An 18,674-nucleotide genomic window follows, 5' to 3' on the forward strand; every position below is an offset into this window, starting at 1 on the left:
CAAAATGCTCAACAGGACTATGGCAATGGAACAGATATGAACAATTATGGTGAATTATGATATTTGAGGACATGAACAGCTGTAGAGAATTATGAAATACAAGTGACCGCTACAACACCTGATTTAATGTATTTAACTGACTTCTGTAAGTTTTTACCTTTCAACCTGCTCCATCACTTTGGTTCACAATCTTGGGATTTAAGGCTTCAGTTTCTTTCAAACTGTAATTAATTCGTCTTCTTAAACAAACTGAACAATAATTATTCAAATTAAGGAGATTAAAAAAATAACAGAATTTTCTGGATAGAAGGTGAAACATCTTCAAAAGAGAACAAAAACAGTCCAGTTGACACAGAAAACTACCTTGAATAGAAATAATAAAGTTAACCAGTGGACTGTTATGATGACTTTTATGACAGCAGGGGGCAGTAAAACGGAGCCGATCATGAACGGACCCACGTTTCCCTCAAATTACGATTATTAACAAATCATTCAACTTTTAACCATGAAAATAAAGTAGCAACAGACAAACAATAAGTAACAGTGCCATGAGTCCCAGCTGAAGCCGTTTAAAATATAAATTAGCTGTTTATTCCTGCGTCAGATCCATAAATAAAATGTGTTTCCTGTCACATGACCAAAATCTCCCGTTTACACTCCTGTAAAATTCCAGAATGTTTGAAGAAGTCAGACATGAGGTGAAGTTGGACTCATTTTCAAAAGGAGCTCTGGCCCAGGTGGGTGCAGCCCATCAGTGGCTGAGAGCTGGGAATATGAAATGGGAATGTTTTCAGGAATGATTACAGCAACATCAGCTCCGGCTGCTGCGGAGCGTTCAAATACATCTGGAACCAACAGAACCTGTGGTGGACAATCGGACCGGTCAATCAGACCCAGGTGCCTGGTTCTTCAGACTACTCGACTCCTCATCTGGAGCAGGTGTGCGGGCGTTGGCGGTGAACTTGCCAGAAGCTCCACAAGCTGCTGCCTGGTTAGAAGCTTCTGCGCGTTCACCTAAAGACAGGAGAGAATGATTCCAGCAGCTTCCAGCCTCAACCATCAAACATCACGTAGGTGCTCTGATCATTACAAGTATTTCACCATTAAACATTTACACTATTTCATTAATAATTACCTTTAATGGCCTTAAACTTGAAGTAAAGAAAGACGGCTGCGATGGCAACAAGCAGACCGACAATAAATCCAACTACACCAATAACTCCAACTACACTGACAGTAACTCCAACGAACACGCCCGTGGACGCCCCTGAAAGAGAGGGAGGAGTTAAAGAGGACGAGTCGTCTCCGTTTCTTTCTCTGTTTTCATCTTCTCTTCATTTCCTCTGAAAATGTGAATTTTAACCATTTCAGAGTTTAAAACCAGGCTGAGTTTCCTGATTAATTCCTGGTTTAATCAGTTGCTGCAGGTCTGATGGGCTGTTAAAGTGATGACGTCATCACCTGGAGGCCTCAGCTGATTGGCTGAAACTCACCTGACGGGAGGAGTTAAAGGCACCTTTAAAGCTCCTGTGAGCACCTGAGCTGCTGCATCAGGAGACCTTCATCACCATGGAGACACCAGGTCAGCGCCACCATAAACACCACTGTTGTTTCTTCATCATCATCATCATCAGTCATTAAAACAACCTGTCAGCAACAGCATCATGACGGCCTGTTGCCATAGCAACAGTCTATCAGCATCACTCACTGGACGACACTTTAATCTGTTTGACGTCTTTTCATCTTTTGTTTGTTGCTCAAAATTAAGTTTTAGTTTGAATGTGTTGATTAATATTTAATAATCCCACAATTAAATATTATAATTCTGTTTTCTGAGGAGTTTCCCCACATAAAAATAAATGTTTTATGTGTGTGTGTGTGTGTGTGTGTGTGTGTGTGTGTGAGAGACTGTACAAACTCACCAGCGTCTGGAGTTTGACCTGTGGACCAGAACAAAATGACCGTTAGTGATTCAGGCTCATCAGAACTCAACGTTTCCGCCCTCTGACCCGTTAATATAAAACATTTCCCAACAACGACCACGATCATGAAGAAATTAACCGAGTTTAATCACTTTTACCAAAATCCCATCTGACCTGTCCTGTAATTAAATTAAATTAAATTAAATTCCCCCTCATGTTCTCTGCAGCGCCCCCTGCTGGCCACCACAGCAGAGACTCTGAACAATGTTGGATTCTGCTGAACTCTCTGGATTTTGGTGAAAACTGGATCATTTGAGATGATGTCACACAAGCTTTGATGTCACTCATTAACAGGCCAATTTATAATCTGACTAATCTGTCGTTAATAAGCACAATAAGTGTTAAATATGAGGATCAGAGGAGGAACACAGCAGCCGTTGTCACGCTGGTGCTCGTCTGACCGCGTCATCGTTAGAAAGCTCTAATCTCCCTCCAGGCTCGTGGTGGGTGCTGATCCGAGGACCATCGGGTCCAGAGACACTTCTGAGAGACTTCATGGAACCAGAACGTGTGGAGGATCCTGGCAGAGCTGCACCGGTCAGGTGAGTCCAGTCACGTCTGACCGGTACCAGCAGAGCAGCTGCATCACCTGACTGGGACTCACAGGTGTGTCATCACGCTATGATGTCACATCCTGTCTGCTGCGCTGCAGCTTCCTGTGCAGTCTGATGGAATTTTACTGCCGTTTGTAAACAGTTTAAAGGATTCAAATAAATACAAATATTAATTATTAGTAGCCGTAGTGTAAATCCATAACTCACCAATGTAAACGAAGGTAGTTGAGCTAATCTGGTGACAAAACTTCTCCTGTGTGACCACACAGCTGTAGTCGCCGCTCCTGCTCACGATGGCTCTGACAGTGACGTAGAAGAGTCCGTCTCTCTCTTCAGACTTTGTCTCCTGAGCAGGAAGGACACCTCCAGAGCTGTCCTTCCACTGGACGGCAGGTCTGGTATGAGCTCCTTTAACCTCACACTGCAGCAGCGCCCGGTCTGGTCCTCCATCAACGATCCGGATCAGCGGTTCTGGACAGGCACCTGTGAGCATCCACAGTCACAAATGGGTCATTAAAGAAAATCAAAATGGAAAGATGATCTTTGAGGGGAAATTAAGGGCTTTTAATTGTTTAAATGTAGGAGAAAACTCCAAATTTCAGGTTTTTTTAAAATGATTATTTAAAATCCTGTTAAACATTAATTCACACCTAAATAAAAGATAAAAGTAAAAACCTTAAACTCTTGCATTGATTAAAATAGAAAACATTAAATGAATTTGCAATTAAAATGGTTGAAATGGTCAAAATATCACATTTAATTCCCCTTTTATCACATTAACAAACGCATCAAACAATCTCATCTGTTGTCTGTGTAAAAACAGGAAAACTTCATTTAATCCGACCTTTTTCCAGGATTCCTGCACTCACCTTCTCCCGGTGGTCGAACTTTTAAGATGGGCACTGAAAGGCAAAAACACAAAGGACAGAATGTTAGAAATTGTGTCTGAAATTAGCAACTTTACACACAGGTGACATTTAGAAAAAAAGAGCATTAATATTGTCATTTAGACACATTTAAAGTCGTAACGAAACAACATTGTGACATCTGTTTCACAGATCAGACTGTTTCATAGAAGCGTTGTGTTGTGATTTAATTCTATATTTCAGCTTCTGCTCATCTCCACATGTTTGTAGCCTGATGTTTGTTCCAATCTCCAGTGTAAATATGTAAATGTTGCTTTGTGTGTGCAGACTGTTGCATTTGTCTTCTGCTCCCGTCGGATTAGATGCAACTTCGGAACATTAAATCCTCTTTGACTCTATTTAATTTCCTTTTGTCGTATTTATATTATCTTCGCTCGCAGGTATTTGAACCTACCTGTCCGGAAGGGGCGTGCAACGTCACTCTCACACCTTCACACCTGAGCCGGAGCTGCTGCTGCTCCGGGGTCACTGCGACTATGACGGGCTCTGGGGGGGCTGCAGGGCCCCCTGGCACCAGCCCAGGTCCCCGGAGACAGAGCCAGGTTGCTTAACAGGCGGAAGTTCGAGTCCCGCAAATGATCTGAAAGCTTCTGCAGGATAGAGACGCCGCCCACGCACACGCACGCACACACGCACCCGTCTGCAGAAGCTATGACGCAGCATCTAAAGTCCTCACCAGCCTCGAGCTCGGGAACAGCTTTGATCCGAACGCTACAAACTCTAATCACTATATTGATCCGTGCGAGGCGGGAGATGCTGAGGCGCGTGAGCAGCCGCCTCCTGCACGCGGAACCTCCAACACCTCGCATCAGATATAGAATTGTTGACATGTGATCTCATACGTCACTGTTCTGTGTAAATGTGGGTTTGTCAATAAAGTTTCCGTTGGTTCCGGTCCAATGGGGACTGAGTGATAGGTGTGATTTCTTCCTCCGTCGAGAACACTAATAACGCAAGTTACTCCTCACAATGACTGCGCCACAAGCGCCAACAATAATCAATCATCAATAATCTATCAAAGCCGCCTCCACGGTGGGTTTCTCACCTGCCGACGTCAATTCTGAACACCGACAGCAGGGGGAAGTAAAACGGAGCCAATCATGAACGGACCCACGTTTCCCTCAAATTACGATTATTAACAAATCATTCAAGTTTTAACCATGAAAATAAAGTAGCAACAGACAAACAATAAGTAACAGTGCCATGAGTCCCAGCTGAAGCCGTTTAAAGTATAAATTAGCTGTTTATTCCTGCGTCAGATCATAAATAAAAGCTTCCTGTCACATGACCAAAATCTCCAGAATGTTTGAAGTCAGACATGAGGTGAAGTTGGACTCATTTTCAAAAGGAGCTCTGGCCCAGGTGGGTGCAGCCCATCAGTGGCTGAGAGCTGGGAATATGAAATGGGAATGTTTTCAGGAATGATTACAGCAACATCAGCTCCGGCTGCTGCGGAGCGTTCAAATACATCCGTAACCAACAGAACCTGTGGTGGACAATCGGACCGGTCCATCAGACCCAGGTGCCTGATTCTCCAGAAAACTCAACCGCTCATCTGGAGCAGGTGTGCAGGCGTCAGCGGTGAACTGGTCAGAAGCTTCTGCCAGTTCACCTAAAGACAGGAGAGATCACAGCACTTCATTAGAACCAGCACCTCCCCTGTTTGGTTCTGATGCTGCTGAAGAAACACAAAAGGCAAATTAACGACACCGTCGGCTTCTCTGTGGTGGCGGAAGAGCAACAAAATGATTCAAGCAGCTTCCAGCCTCAAACATCAAACATCACGTAGGTGTAATTATTACCTTTGGGACGGCGACGCTTTAGGAGAACGAAGACTAGGACGACAACCAGCACAACTAGAAAGAGATTAACTCCACTACACTGACAATAACTCTATCACGCACGCCCCGTGGACGACCCCGAAAGAGAGGGAGGAGTTAAAGAGGACGAGTCGTCTCCGTTTCTTTCTCTGTTTTCATCTTCTCTTCATTTCCTCTGAAAATGTGAATTTTAACCATTTCAGAGTTTAAAACCAGGCTGAGTTTCCTGATTAATTCCTGGTTTAATCAGCTGCTGCAGGTCTGATGGGCTGTTAAAGTGATGACGTCATCACCTGGAGGCCTCAGCTGATTGGCTGAAACTCACCTGACGGGAGGAGTTAAAGGCACCTTTAAAGCTCCTGTGAGCACCTGAGCTGCTGCATCAGGAGACCTTCATCACCATGGAGACACCAGGTCAGCGCCACCATAAACACCACTGTTGTTTCTTCATCATCATCATCAGTCATTAAAACAACCTGTCAGCAACAGCATCATGACGGCCTGTTGCCATAGCAACAGTCTATCAGCATCACTCACTGGACGACACTTTAATCTGTTTGACGTCTTTTCATCTTTTGTTTGTTGCTCAAAATTAAGTTTTAGTTTGAATGTGTTCATTAATCTTTAATAATCCCACGATTAAATATTATAATTCTGTTTTCTGAGGAGTTTCCCCACATAAAAATAAATATTTTGTGTGTGTGTGTGTGTGTGTGTGTGTGTGTGTGTGTGTGTGTGTGTGTGTGTGTGTGTGTGTGTGTGGACCAGAATAAAATGACCGTTAGTGATTCAGGCTCATCAGAACTCAACGTTTCCGCCCTCTGACCCGTTAATATAAAACATTTCCCAACAACGACCACGATCATGAAGAAATTAACCGAGTTTAATCACTTTTACCAAAATCCCATCTGACCTGTCCTGTAATTAAATTAAATTAAATTCCCCCTCATGTTCTCTGCAGCGCCCCCTGCTGGCCACCGCAGCAGAGACTCTGAACAATGTTGGATTCTGCTGAATTCTCTGGATTTTGGTGAAAACTGGATCATTTGAGATGATGTCACACAAGCTTTGATGTCACTCATTAACAGGCCAATTTATAATCTGACTAATCTGTCGTTAATAAGCACAATAAGTGTTAAACATGAGGATCAGAGGAGGAACACAGCAGCCGTTGTCACGCTGGTGCTCGTCTGACCGCGTCATCGTTAGAAAGCTCTAATCTCCCTCCAGGCTCGTGGTGGGTGCTGATCCGAGGACCATCGGGTCCAGAGACACTTCTGAGAGACTTCATGGAACCAGAACGTGTGGAGGATCCTGGCAGAGCTGCACCGGTCAGGTGAGTCCAGTCACGTCTGACCGGTACCAGCAGAGCAGCTGCATCACCTGACTGGGACTCACAGGTGTGTCATCACGCTATGATGTCACATCCTGTCTGCTGCGCTGCAGCTTCCTGTGCAGTCTGATGGAATTTTACTGCCGTTTGTAAACAGTTTAAAGTATTAAAATAATTACAAATATTAATTATTAGTAGCCGTAGTGTAAATCCATAACTCACCAATGGGAACGAAGGTAGTTGAGCTAATCTGGTGACAAAACTCCTCCTGTGTGACCACACAGCTGTAGTCGCCGCTCCTGCTCGCGTTGGCTCTGACAGTGACGTAGAAGCGTCCGTCTCTCTCATCAGACTCTGTCTCCAGAGCAGGAAGGACACGTCCAGAGCTGTCCTGCCACTGGACGGCAGGTTTGGGATGAGCTCCTTTAACCTCACACAGCAGCAGCGCCCGGTCTGGTCCTCCATCAACCATCCGGATCAGCGGTTCTGGAGAGGCACCTGTGAGCATCCACAGTCACAAATGGGTCATTAAAGAAAATCAAAATGGAAAGATGATCTTTGAGGGGAAATTAAGGGCTTTTAATTGTTTAAATGTAGGAGAAAACTCCAAATTTCAGGTTTTTTTAAACTGATTATTTAAAATCCTGTTCAACATTAATTCACACCTGAATAAAAGTAAAAACCTTAAACTCTTAAATTGATTAAAATAGAAAACATTAAAATGAAGTTCCAATTAAAATGGTTGAAATGGTCAAAATATCACATTTAATTCCCCTTTTATCACATTAACAAACGCATCAAACAATCTCATCTGTTTGTCTGTGTAAAAACAGGAAAACTTCATTTAATCCGACCTTTTTCCAGGATTCCTGCACTCACCTTCTCCCGGTGGTCGAACTTTTAAGATGCAGTCTGAAAGGCAAAAACACAAAGGACAGAATGTTAGAAATTGTGTCTGAAATTAGCAACTTTACACACAGGTGACATTTAGAAAAAAAGAGCATTAATATTGTCATTTAGACACATTTAAAGTCGTAACAAAACAACATTGTGACATCTGTTTCACAGATCAGACTGTTTCATAGAAGCGTTGTGTTGTGATTTAATTCTATATTTCAGCTTCTGCTCATCTCCACATGTTTGTAGCCTGATGTTTGTTCCAATCTCCAGTGTAAATATGTAAATGTTGCTTTGTGTGTGCAGACTGTTGCATTTGTCTTCTGCTCCCGTCGGATTAGATGCAACTTCGGAACATTAAATCCTCTTTGACTCTATTTAATTTCCTTTTGTCGTATTTATATTATCTTCGCTCGCAGGTATTTGAACCTACCTGTCCGGAAGGGGCGTGGCTTAACTACGGTTTAACCACAGATGAATTATTGCTTCACTAAAGGATCCTAACCAGTCTCGGGCACTGATATAATGTCTGTTCTAGTCCATAAATGTGGCCCATCCTCAGCTCTTTCACGCTTTTACCACCAGCGTTCAGCCGCTGACGTCACGCTGGCGCCAGTGTCACCTGTGGAAACACCTTCCTGTGTGTTGGGTGGAGAAACTCACCCACCACAAGGGAAATCTCAGATCGTAGGACTGGAGAAGAACGTGGAAATCTGCAGGTGTAAATCCCGCTGTCGCGCACTTCGGCCTTTTTGATCCTGATCGACGCGTTTCCCAAATCCAGAGCTTCTGGAAAATGAGCGACTCGTCCAGCGAACTGGGGGCTCTGGCCGCTCAGGCCGCTCCCATAGGTGCTGCCCCGGCTGTAGAGGAAGACTTCCACGTCGTCGTCTTTCTTCCAGTCGAACACTTGGTCCCTGACGCTGCCGGAAGCGGAGCAGTTCAACACGACCTCGCTGTCTTCCTTCACCACCATCCTGATGCGCGTCGGCTCTGGAGGATCAAACAGCAACGTCACTCTCACACCTTCACACCTGAGCCGGAGCTGCTGCTGCTCCGGGGTCACTGCGACTATGACGGGCTCTGAGGGACCTGCAGGGCTGCTGCAGCATCTAAAGTCCTCACCAGCCTCGAGCTCGGGAACAGCTTTGATCCGAACGCTACAAACTCTAATCACTATATTGATCCGTGCGAGGCGGGAGATGCTGAGGCGCGTGAGCAGCCGCCTCCTGCACGCGGAACCTCCAACACCTCCCATCAGATATAGAATTGTTGACATGTGATCTCATACGTCACTGTTCTGTGTAAATGTGGGTTTGTCAATAAAGTTTCCGTTGGTTCCGGTCCAATGGGGACTGAGTGATAGGTGTGATTTCTTCCTCCGTCGAGAATACTAATAACGCAAGTTACTCCTCGCAATGACTGCGCCACAAGCGCCAACAGGTTATGGGCCCAGGCGACACGTTTACATACACTTGTAAAGAACATAATGTCATGGCTGTCTTGAGTTTCCAGTTATTTCTACAAATCTGATTTTTCTCTGATAGAATGATTGGAACAGATGCTTCTATGTCACAAAAAACAATCATGAAGTTTGATTCTTTTATGACTTTATTATGGGTAAACTGAAAATGTGACCAAATCTGCTGGGTCAAAAATATACATACAACAATGCTAATATTTGGTTACATGTCCCTTGGCCATTTCTACTTCAATTAGGCGCTTTTGGTAGCCATCCACAAGCTTCTGGTTGAATCTTTGACCACTCCTCTTGACAGAATTGGTGCAGTTCAGTTAAATTTGTTGGCTTTCTGACATGGACGTGTTTCTTCAGCATTGTCCACATGTTCTCAATGGGGTTTAAGTCAGGACTTTGGGCAGGCCATTCTAAAACCTTCATTCTAGCCTGATTTAGCCATTCCATTACCACTTTTGATGTGTGTTTGGGGTCATCGTCCTGTTGGAACACCCAACTGCGCCCAAGACCCAACCTTCGGGCTGATGACTTTAGGTTTTCTTGAATAATTTGAAGGTACTCCTCCTTCTTCATTGTCCCATTGACTCTGTAAATCATGCATAATACTACCACCACGTGCTTGATGGTAGGCATGGTGTTCTTGGGGTTAAAGGCCTCACCTTTTCTCCTCCAAACATATTGCTGGGCATTGTGGCCAAACAGCTCAATTTCTGTTTCATCTGACCACAGAACTTTCCTCCAGAAGGTCTTATCTTTGTCCATGTGATCAGCAGCAAACTTTAGTCGAGCCTTAAGGTGCCTCTTTTGGAACAAGGGCTTCCTTCTTGCACGGCAGCCTCTCAGTCCTTGGCGATGCAAAACACGCTTGTCTGTGGACACTGACACCTGTGTTCCAGCAGCTTCTAATTCTTGGCAGATCTGCTTTTTGGTGCTCCTGGGTTGACTCTTCACCCTCCTGACCAGTTTTCTCTCAGCAGCAGGTGACAGCTTGCATTTTCTTCCTGATCGTGGCAGTGACAAAACAGCGCCATGCACTTTATACTTCCAAACAATTGTTTGCACTGTTGCTCTTGGAACCTGCAGCTGCTTTGAAATGGCTCCAAGTGACTTTCCTGACTTGTTCAAGTCAATGATTCTCTTTTTCAGATCTGTGCTGAGCTCCTTTGACTTTCCCATTGTAGCGTTTGTGGGTGTTTTTATCCAATGAGCCCTTTTTAAATGGCCTCAGAGAAGTCACCAGCTGTAGTCACTCATGATCACTCACGAGAAGTTAAGAGGCCATGCTATGAAGCTCATGTCATTGACACAACTTTCTAAGTCTCCAAAATTGCTCATTCATGTTGCTGTATGTATTATTTTTGACCCAGCAGATTTGGTCACACTTTCAGTTTACCCATAATAAAATCATAAAAGAACCAAACTTCATGAATGTTTTTTGTGACAAAGAAGGATCTGTTCCAATCACTATATCAGAGAAAAATCAGAGTTGTAGAAATAACTGGAAACTCAAGACAGCCATGACATTATGTTCTTTACACTTTGCAAGTGGAAACTTTTGACCACCACTGTAGGTAACCGATGGGTGAGACTGTGTTTTGACGGAGACGAGCGAAACTACGAGCTGTGGGAGACGAAGCTGTTAGCACACATGCGGCTACTGGGGCTAAAAGAAACTCTTCTAAATGAACCCCCCGCCGACAACGTGGAGGCGGATGTCCTGAAGAACGAGGAGCCGTATGCCGAAATGATCCAGTTTTTGGACGATAAAAGTTTGTCCCTTATGAGAGAGGCGGCTGACAACGGGAGAAAAGCCCTTAAGATATTAAGGGACCATTATGCCGGTAAAGGAAAACCCCGTATTATAAGCCTGTACACCGAGCCAACATCCCTGCAGAAAGCGGTGAGTGAAAGTGTCACGGACTCTATTATCCGGGCTGAGACGGCAATAACAGCTCTAAGAAATGCTAACGAGACACTCAGTGATGGGCTCTTGATTGCCATGGTGTTAAAAGGATTACCTGAGGCCTATAAACCATTTTCCATCCATATCACTCAAGGAGATGATAATCTAACTTTTTCCGACTTCAAGACAAAGCTAAGAAGTTTTGAGGACACGGAAAAGTTTCGCACGGTTTCTGAGGACAACATCATGAAAGTGGCTGCACCTGTCTCAGATTGGAGACGCAGAGAGAGAAATGCATGTCCAGAGATTACATGTTACACGTGTGGCGAGAAAGGACATAAGGCGCGTGTATGTCCAAATGAGCGCCAAGAAAGGAAGACACAATGGTGTGGATATTGTAAAAGTTCGACACACAAAGATGCATCGTGTCGACGCAAAAAGAAGGATAACATAAAACAAGCAGCAGATGACATCTGTGAGGAACAATCGTACGCATTTAAAGTGAGTGAATGTCAACGTGGCCTGAAGCACAGGGGACTCATGGTCGACACTGGAGCGACTTCGCATGTGATAACGGATGTACAAAAGTTCCTTAAGTTTGATGAGTCATTCCAGCCCCAAAATCACACAGTTGAACTGGCCGATGGCACGAGAACAAACGGTGCGGCGCTGAGGAGAGGCGACGCCAAGGTGACGCTGGTGGATCGCGAGGGGAAGAGGATTAAAGCCACGCTGAAGAAGGCGCTCTACGTTCCGACGTATCCACAGGACATTTTCTCCGTAAAGGCGGCGACGACTAATGGAGCCTCAGTCAACTTTAGAGAAGGCCACAGTGAACTCATCCACAAGAGCGGGACCAGGTTTGACATCAAAGAGTACAACAGACTCTATTACTTGAATACTGTAAATGATGTAACTGATGAGTTGTAACAGTTGTACTGATATTCAGACATGGCACAGAATCCTCGGGCACTGTAATTATGAAGATGTTTGTAAATTACAGGATGTCGTAGAGGGAATGCAGATTAAGGGTAAAGTGGATAAATCCAAACTGAGTTGTGATATCTGCACACAAGGAAAATTTGTCCAAACCAGGAACAGAGAGCCAGATACACGAGCAAAATCACCGCTTGAACTAGTCCATGCCGGTCTAGCTGGACCTGTTGGTCCAGTTGCTAACGATGGATTCAGATATACACTAGTATTTACTCACGACTATTCCAGTACAGTATTCGTGTATTTTCTCAAAGCTAAAAATGACACTGTAAAGGCGACTGAAAGAGTTTTTGCTGATGTTGCTCCTTATGGAAATGTGAAGTGTGTTAGAACAGACAACAGCACAGAGTTCACAGGAAAAGAGTTCCAAGCTTTGCTTAACAAAAACAGCATAAGACACGAGTCCTCCGCACCGTATTCACCACATCAAAACGGCACCGGAGAGAAATTGGCGAACCTTATTTGACATGGCGAGGTGCATGATCATAGAAAGCAACCTACCAAAAGAGTTATGGACGTACGCTGTAGTGACTGCTGCGGTGATACGCAACAGGTGTTTCAGTACCAGGACGAAACAAACCCCTTTCTTCATGTTGACAGGAAAGAAACCAAACCTGTCCAAGATGAGGATTTTTGGTTCGACATGCTTTGCATATAGACATGACAAAAAGAAATTAGACTCACGATGTGATAAGGGAGTTTTTGTGGGATACGACAAAAATAGTCCATCGTATCTAGTCTATTACCCAGATACAGAGAAAGTAATGAAACATCGACTTGTCAAGTTTGCTACACGAAATGTTGCTGAACAAGAAACCCAGACTGATCTGACAATAATTGGCGATGATGTTGACAGAAGAAGAGATGAGTCTACCATGCCAAGTGCAGATTTAATGGAAGAAGAGAAAGAAATGTCTCTGACAAAGACTTCTGATGAACAGCAAATTCAGATAGAGGGAGGAGGTTGCGAGTCTCGATACCCTAAAAGAGAAAGAAAACCACCGTTGTAGCTCTCTGATTATGTATCTGAAATAAGTGACCAGATGTTAACAGAGGATATTGACTATTGTTACAGAACATACGATGTACCCCAAACCTTCAAAGAAGCTATTAGTTCATCCAACTCAGATGCTTGGGCTAAAGCTATGAAAGAAGAGAGACTCTCTTAATGAAAATGATACATTCACATTGACTTGTCTACCAGAAGGTAAACATGCAGTGGGGGGTAGGTGGGTCTATGCCATCAAAAATAGTGCTGATGAAACAAAGACCTACAAAGCAAGATATGTTGCTAAAGGTTATAACCAAGTGATGGGAGTAGATTACAAGGAAACTTTCTCTCCAACAGCAAATCTGACTTCGATTCGTGCTTTGATGCAAGTGGCAGCACAACATGATCTTAATGTATCAGATGGACGTCAAGACAGCATATCTACATGCTCCCATCGATCGTGAACTGTATATTGAACAACCCGAAGGTTTTGAGCAACGCTCAGACATTGGTGAAAAACTCGTGTGTAAACTGAACAAATCACTGTATGGCTTGAAGCAATCCGGTAGGAATTGGAACCTGATGCTAAGTAACCACCTATGGAAAAATGGTTTTGTGCAAAATCCAGCCGACCATTGTGTGTACACTAAGCAAGCAGGAAAAGAGAGAGCAATATTAATAATATGGGTCGATGACCTTATTATTGCTGCAACTAATGATGAATTACTATCCGATACCAAGAAAACACTTGCTGCAAAATTCAAAATGAAAGACCTCGGAAAAATAAGACATTTTTTAGGCATTGAATTTGAACAGGGTGAAGGAGTTATAAAAATGAGCCAGAGCAAATATATCAGTAAGGTACTGGAAAAATTTGGAATGTCTGACTGTAAATTAAGGCCTACACCATGTGAACAAAAGCTCGATCATCACAGTGAAGCTGATCCAGTTGATGCAAGGATGTACCGTGAATTGACGGGAAGCCTTATTTACATAATGACATGTACAAGACCTGACTTATGTTGGATAGTGAGCAGATTATCACAGCATTTATCTGAACCAAATGAAAAACACTGGCTAACTGCCAAACATGTACTGAGATATTTGAAGGGAACAATGGATCACAAACTTTGTCATGGAAAATCAAAGACAAACCTAAAAATCAGTGCCTCCAGCGACTCTGCTTGGGGAGCCGATTTGAGTGACAGGAGAAGCACCACAGGGTTTTGTGTGAGCTTAAATGACAGCGGACCGCCTATTTCATGGAAATCTAAGAAACAGGTCACTGTTGCCTTATCAACATGTGAGGCTGAATATGTGGCGTTGGCTGCAACCACACAGGAGAGTCTGTATCTGATACAGTTAATGAGTGAAATAGAAAATGAGTGTATGTTGACACCAGTTACCATCTTTGTAGACAACCAAGGAACAATTGCTCTTTCCAAAGATCCAGTGAGCCGTCAAAGGAGCAAACATATTGACATTCGTTATCATTTTGTTCGCTCAGCTCTCAGTGATGGAAAGATAACAATCAAATATTGTCCCACAGAGAATATGGTCGCCGATATCATGACCAAACCGATGACAAAGTTCAAGATGGAGAAATTTGTGAAATATCTGTTCGGTGTGTAAAGCTATAGACACATACATTTATATTGGTGAAAAAAATGTATGTAAGAATAGAAGTTGTTTATAAGCTGCACAGTCTGTAGAGTTCGAGATCAAGTGGGGGTGTTGACCGAGTGATAGGTGTGATTTCTTCCTCCGTCGAGAATACTAATAACGCAAGTTATTCCTCGCAATGACTGCGCCACAAGCGCCAACAGGCAGGATGGAGACGCCGCCCACGCACACGCACGCACACACGCACCCGTCTGCAGGAGCTATGACGCAGCATCTAAAGTCCTCACCAGCCTCGAGCTCGGGAACAGCTTTGATCCGAACGCTACAAACTCTAATCACTATATTGATCCGTGCGAGGCGGGAGATGCTGAGGCGCGTGAGCAGCCGCCTCCTGCACGCGGAACCTCCAACACCTCGCATCAGATATAGAATCAATCATCAATAATCTATCAAAGCCGCCTCCACGGTGGGTTTCTCACCTGCCGACGTCACAGCGAAGCAGAAGAGGAGGCATGAGACCCACAGCTCGTGCATGGTGTTGGAAGAGTGAGGTCACCGCCACCGACGGCGGCGTTTTAAGGTGCCTCGCGCCTCCTCTCACACCTGATTGGTCCGGCGCATTTCCGCTCTCCGCCGCAATAGAAGCGAGTCCGAAGTCTCCGGTTCCCGATATTCAAAGCGAAAGTGATGAAATTCACCATCATCAAAGAAAATGAGGCTTCAATCAAACTAATCTCGGTTTTATTGTTGCAGATTCACCACTTCTTCAACCTCCTCCTCTCTGGTTGCGTCGTTTCTTCACAATTCTGTGATGGGACATTAAAACTCTGTCAGTTCCTCCTGAGCAGACAGAGGAACTCATCATGGGGAGGAACCTTCTCCTCACCTCCACAGTTCTTCAGGCTCCTGAACTTCCTCCACACCCTGATGACGTCACACATTTGGACCCGGTTCAGATCAGATTACAGTAAACAGAATATTCCAGTAAAGATCATGCCATGCAGAGCAATCAGTTACAGAAGGCAGAGTACTGGCAGTCTGCAACTGAGCTGTATCTGAAACTAAAAGAAATTACTCAGCTATGATTGAAAAGACACTAGAAAGGTGTAACTTGTACACAAAGTGTCTTAATTTGTCACCTGCAGCATCATTATTTTAAAGTGGGAAATGTGAATAAACATAATGCGTAGTAATGAGCATGGATTCCCTTTTTTTTAATAGATAAAATCGCGAACTACTGTTTCATGAACAGAAAACAGTTTCAGAATAAAACAAAAAAGCCTCTTACTTTAACATCAAACACTTGCAACAAAACACATCTTTAACATCACTTAACAGCCTCTTACTTTAACATCAAAACACTTGCAACTGCACCTTTAGGTGCACCAATGACAACGGCATAACAGCAGAACAATAAACATTTTTTGAGTCCAATATGGCTCATAAACAGCCAAATCCTGGACTTTTGAATTCCAAGGTCCATTTGTGCCTTAAACACACTGTAGGAATCCAGGATTGGTAATTTCAACAAGTTAGAACAAATATTTGACATTGGGAATGGAGAGCCATCCAGGAACTCAATTTTTGGCAGCGGTTCCAACCCAGAAGGAGGGAGTGATGTCAATCCTGTGGCAAACATCAAAACTTCTTCTGGATCCTGTGGCTGTTCCACAATCCAACACACTCATCCAAGTCCTTCTGAATGACATCACCAAAGCAGTATCTCAGTAAACACTGATGCTCATGACTCCCGTTGAAGTATCCGGCGTCTCTAAGGTCTGCAAATAGCTCCATCCAGAACTGACTCCTATGGAAATTGGTAAAATAAATGATCATTTTAAGCATATACATATGTATAAGTGAATGAGTGAAATAAAAGGCAAATTACTTGATGAATGCCATTTACCTCCCCTTTCTGAATATGGACCACCAGGACTCAATCCTCTGGTTTTAGTCGCTTTTCAGAGTGGCAGAGAACTGGGGTCAGCAAAGAAGGGTGTTGCTGTAGTGCTGTCAGAAACTGAAGGGCTGAAAGGCCATCTTTGAATCTACAAAGTGAACACAAACACTTTCACTGCTGTGTAGTGCCAACAGCAACGGCCAATTAAACTATCTAAATTGTATTATCTTAAGTTTATATATTTTATAAGTTTATAAGGTTATATTTGTTTGTTATATTGAGTATTTATAGATTAGCATAAGGCAGAGAATGGAGAGACAGACATCATATAGGCTAGCAGTTGTAACACCATAGATATACATGCCATGACACATTTCAAGCAAATTTCATTTTTGGGGGGGGTGGGTGGAACGACAAAAAACAAATGAAAATTTAACTTGCCTGTCAATTACAGATGAGTTGAGGTCAATAAGATACCATCGGACGTAGTCTGCCACACTGTCCTTCTTTTCTTCAGTTAGAAAGTTAGCAGCCGCTAACCAATGGTACAGCTGATACACGTTGTACGTACTTCAGATAGCGACGGCTATGCTACACTTACTTTGCTTAGCATTAACAGGCTGTTGAGACGTCCCCGGTACGGCTGGTTCTTCAGTCTGTGCTGCGGCATTTAAAAACGCCAAAGACCGACCACAGAAACCACAAATCGGCGTCAATCTGCTCAAATGTTTGCCACAAAACGGGCAAAAGGCCACTTGCATGTCGTCCATCCTGCGTCACGATGAAGTCCTTACCCGCTTTCGATTCAAATGATGGTAATTCCCTTTCCGGCTGAAAAAGTAAGTTGGTAATACCCTTTCCGTAAGAAAAGTAACTTGTAAATTTGTTTTCTGCCGGCTGCTTTTTCTTACGGAAAGGGTATTACCAACTGTACCGACGGAACGCATCCATTGGCCCAACTGTACCAAGGGTCGGTAATTCCCTTTCCGGTAGAAAATGTTAGTTGTCTGTGTAAATTCTCAGTCATCCAGGTCATTGTATCCAAGGTAGTTTTCTCTGTCAACTGGACTGGGTTTCGGACTGCTTGTTACTCGTGGTTCCTGTAAAGGTGAAGTCCCGCAACAGTGGAAGGTCCATAGAGACATATGCCTTTATGGATCCCGGGAGTACAGCCACGTTCTGTACGGAGGACCTCAGGAAGAAACTGGTGCTAGTAGTGGACAGTTCATCCCCACGAAGCACGTGGATCATGGGAAGAATAGTACAAACTTTCCCTGATTCCAGTGGAACTGTTGTGAGGGTGAAGTTGCAGACAAAAACAGCACCCTGGAGAGGTCTGTGCAGAAGTTATGCCTTTTGCAGGTAGCATGTAAACACAATGGACAATATGTAAGAAAAGATTTATTTTAGTTAAGAAGGATTATTTCTATTCCGTTAATAGTTTTCATTTGATGGCTCTTAGTTTTGAGTTAAATTGATAATTGTGTAATCTTACAGTTAACCCAATTAGGGGCCGGACATGTAAGAGCCATAGAGCAGAATTGATGTGTGTAAAAATGACGTGCAATTTATGTTTGTATTTGTTTGATGCATGCTGCATGTTATTGTGTAACTCGTAATATAAAAAGGATTGTTGATGTAAAGTTTTGGATGCCGCTCCCTGAGATTGACTTAAGAGCGCATGCGCAGCGTCAGGCCAGGTGAGCTGCATTAGATACGGGAGCACAACGTTTTCTTACCGTCACGTTATGTGAGCTGTAATCTTTTGGAATTCATATAAAGACTCTTAAAATGGAATTACATCGAGTGAAGAATTACTGTGTCTGCAGCTTAAAAATGGTACGTTAAATGAGGATGGAGTGCCATTACATTAAGTAAGAAAACTCGGCTCAAGCCTTGGAGTGGAGCAACATTCTAAGGAGGATTCTCTCAAAGCAGACGAGGTGGTAAGCTTTCGGAATTACCAATGAAGAACGGAGGTCACCTAAAGGATAAGGACAACGTAAAAACCCATTAAGGATTCGTTTTTCTAGACGGAAAGAAGCCCATGCTGTGCTATTTTGAAATAAGAAGCTAACGCTAGTTAGCTACTCAGTGACTTGAGATTTATGCTAATGTGCTAATTGAAACCTGAGCCAGAAAGTTATTGGAAGCTCTGTGTGTTTTGGAAATTGTGAGACATTTTTTGGATGAAGAAAAGTGTTAGTGGAATACTTTTTATTCATGTGCACACAGTTTACGCACAGCTTTATTAATAAGATAAAAGGATGAA

The 18,674-nt window shown here is 43.5% G+C and overlaps 1 protein-coding gene across 11 annotated transcripts in view; it reads right to left on the minus strand.

Annotated features, from left to right (window-relative positions):
* Window positions 1-408: 408 nt before the first annotated feature.
* LOC105418920 (hemicentin-1-like) overlaps window positions 409-18,674 on the minus strand; it is a 57,753-nt gene continuing 39,487 nt past the window's right edge. For 5 of the 11 annotated variants that reach the window (XM_029827493.1, XM_029827486.1, XM_029827485.1 and 2 more), the window contains 7 exons: window positions 7,495-7,527; window positions 6,838-7,113; window positions 3,406-3,438; window positions 2,744-3,019; window positions 1,923-1,940; window positions 1,136-1,267; window positions 409-1,014 (listed from right to left, as the gene is read on the minus strand). In XM_029827493.1, the coding sequence (XP_029683353.1) occupies window positions 884-1,014; window positions 1,136-1,267; window positions 1,923-1,940; window positions 2,744-3,019; window positions 3,406-3,438; window positions 6,838-7,113; window positions 7,495-7,527 (899 nt within the window). In that variant the 3' untranslated portion in view covers window positions 409-883. Of the gene's footprint in view, window positions 1,015-1,135; window positions 1,268-1,922; window positions 1,941-2,743; window positions 3,020-3,405; window positions 3,439-6,837; window positions 7,114-7,494; window positions 7,528-8,175; window positions 8,506-14,981; window positions 15,139-18,674 lie in introns of those variants that run through there. The other 6 variants (XM_029827491.1, XM_029827483.1, XM_029827492.1 and 3 more) reach the window with 6 other exon arrangements.

Source organism: Takifugu rubripes, chromosome 19 (assembly GCF_901000725.2).
Source record: "Takifugu rubripes chromosome 19, fTakRub1.2, whole genome shotgun sequence".
NCBI lineage: Eukaryota > Metazoa > Chordata > Actinopteri > Tetraodontiformes > Tetraodontidae > Takifugu > Takifugu rubripes.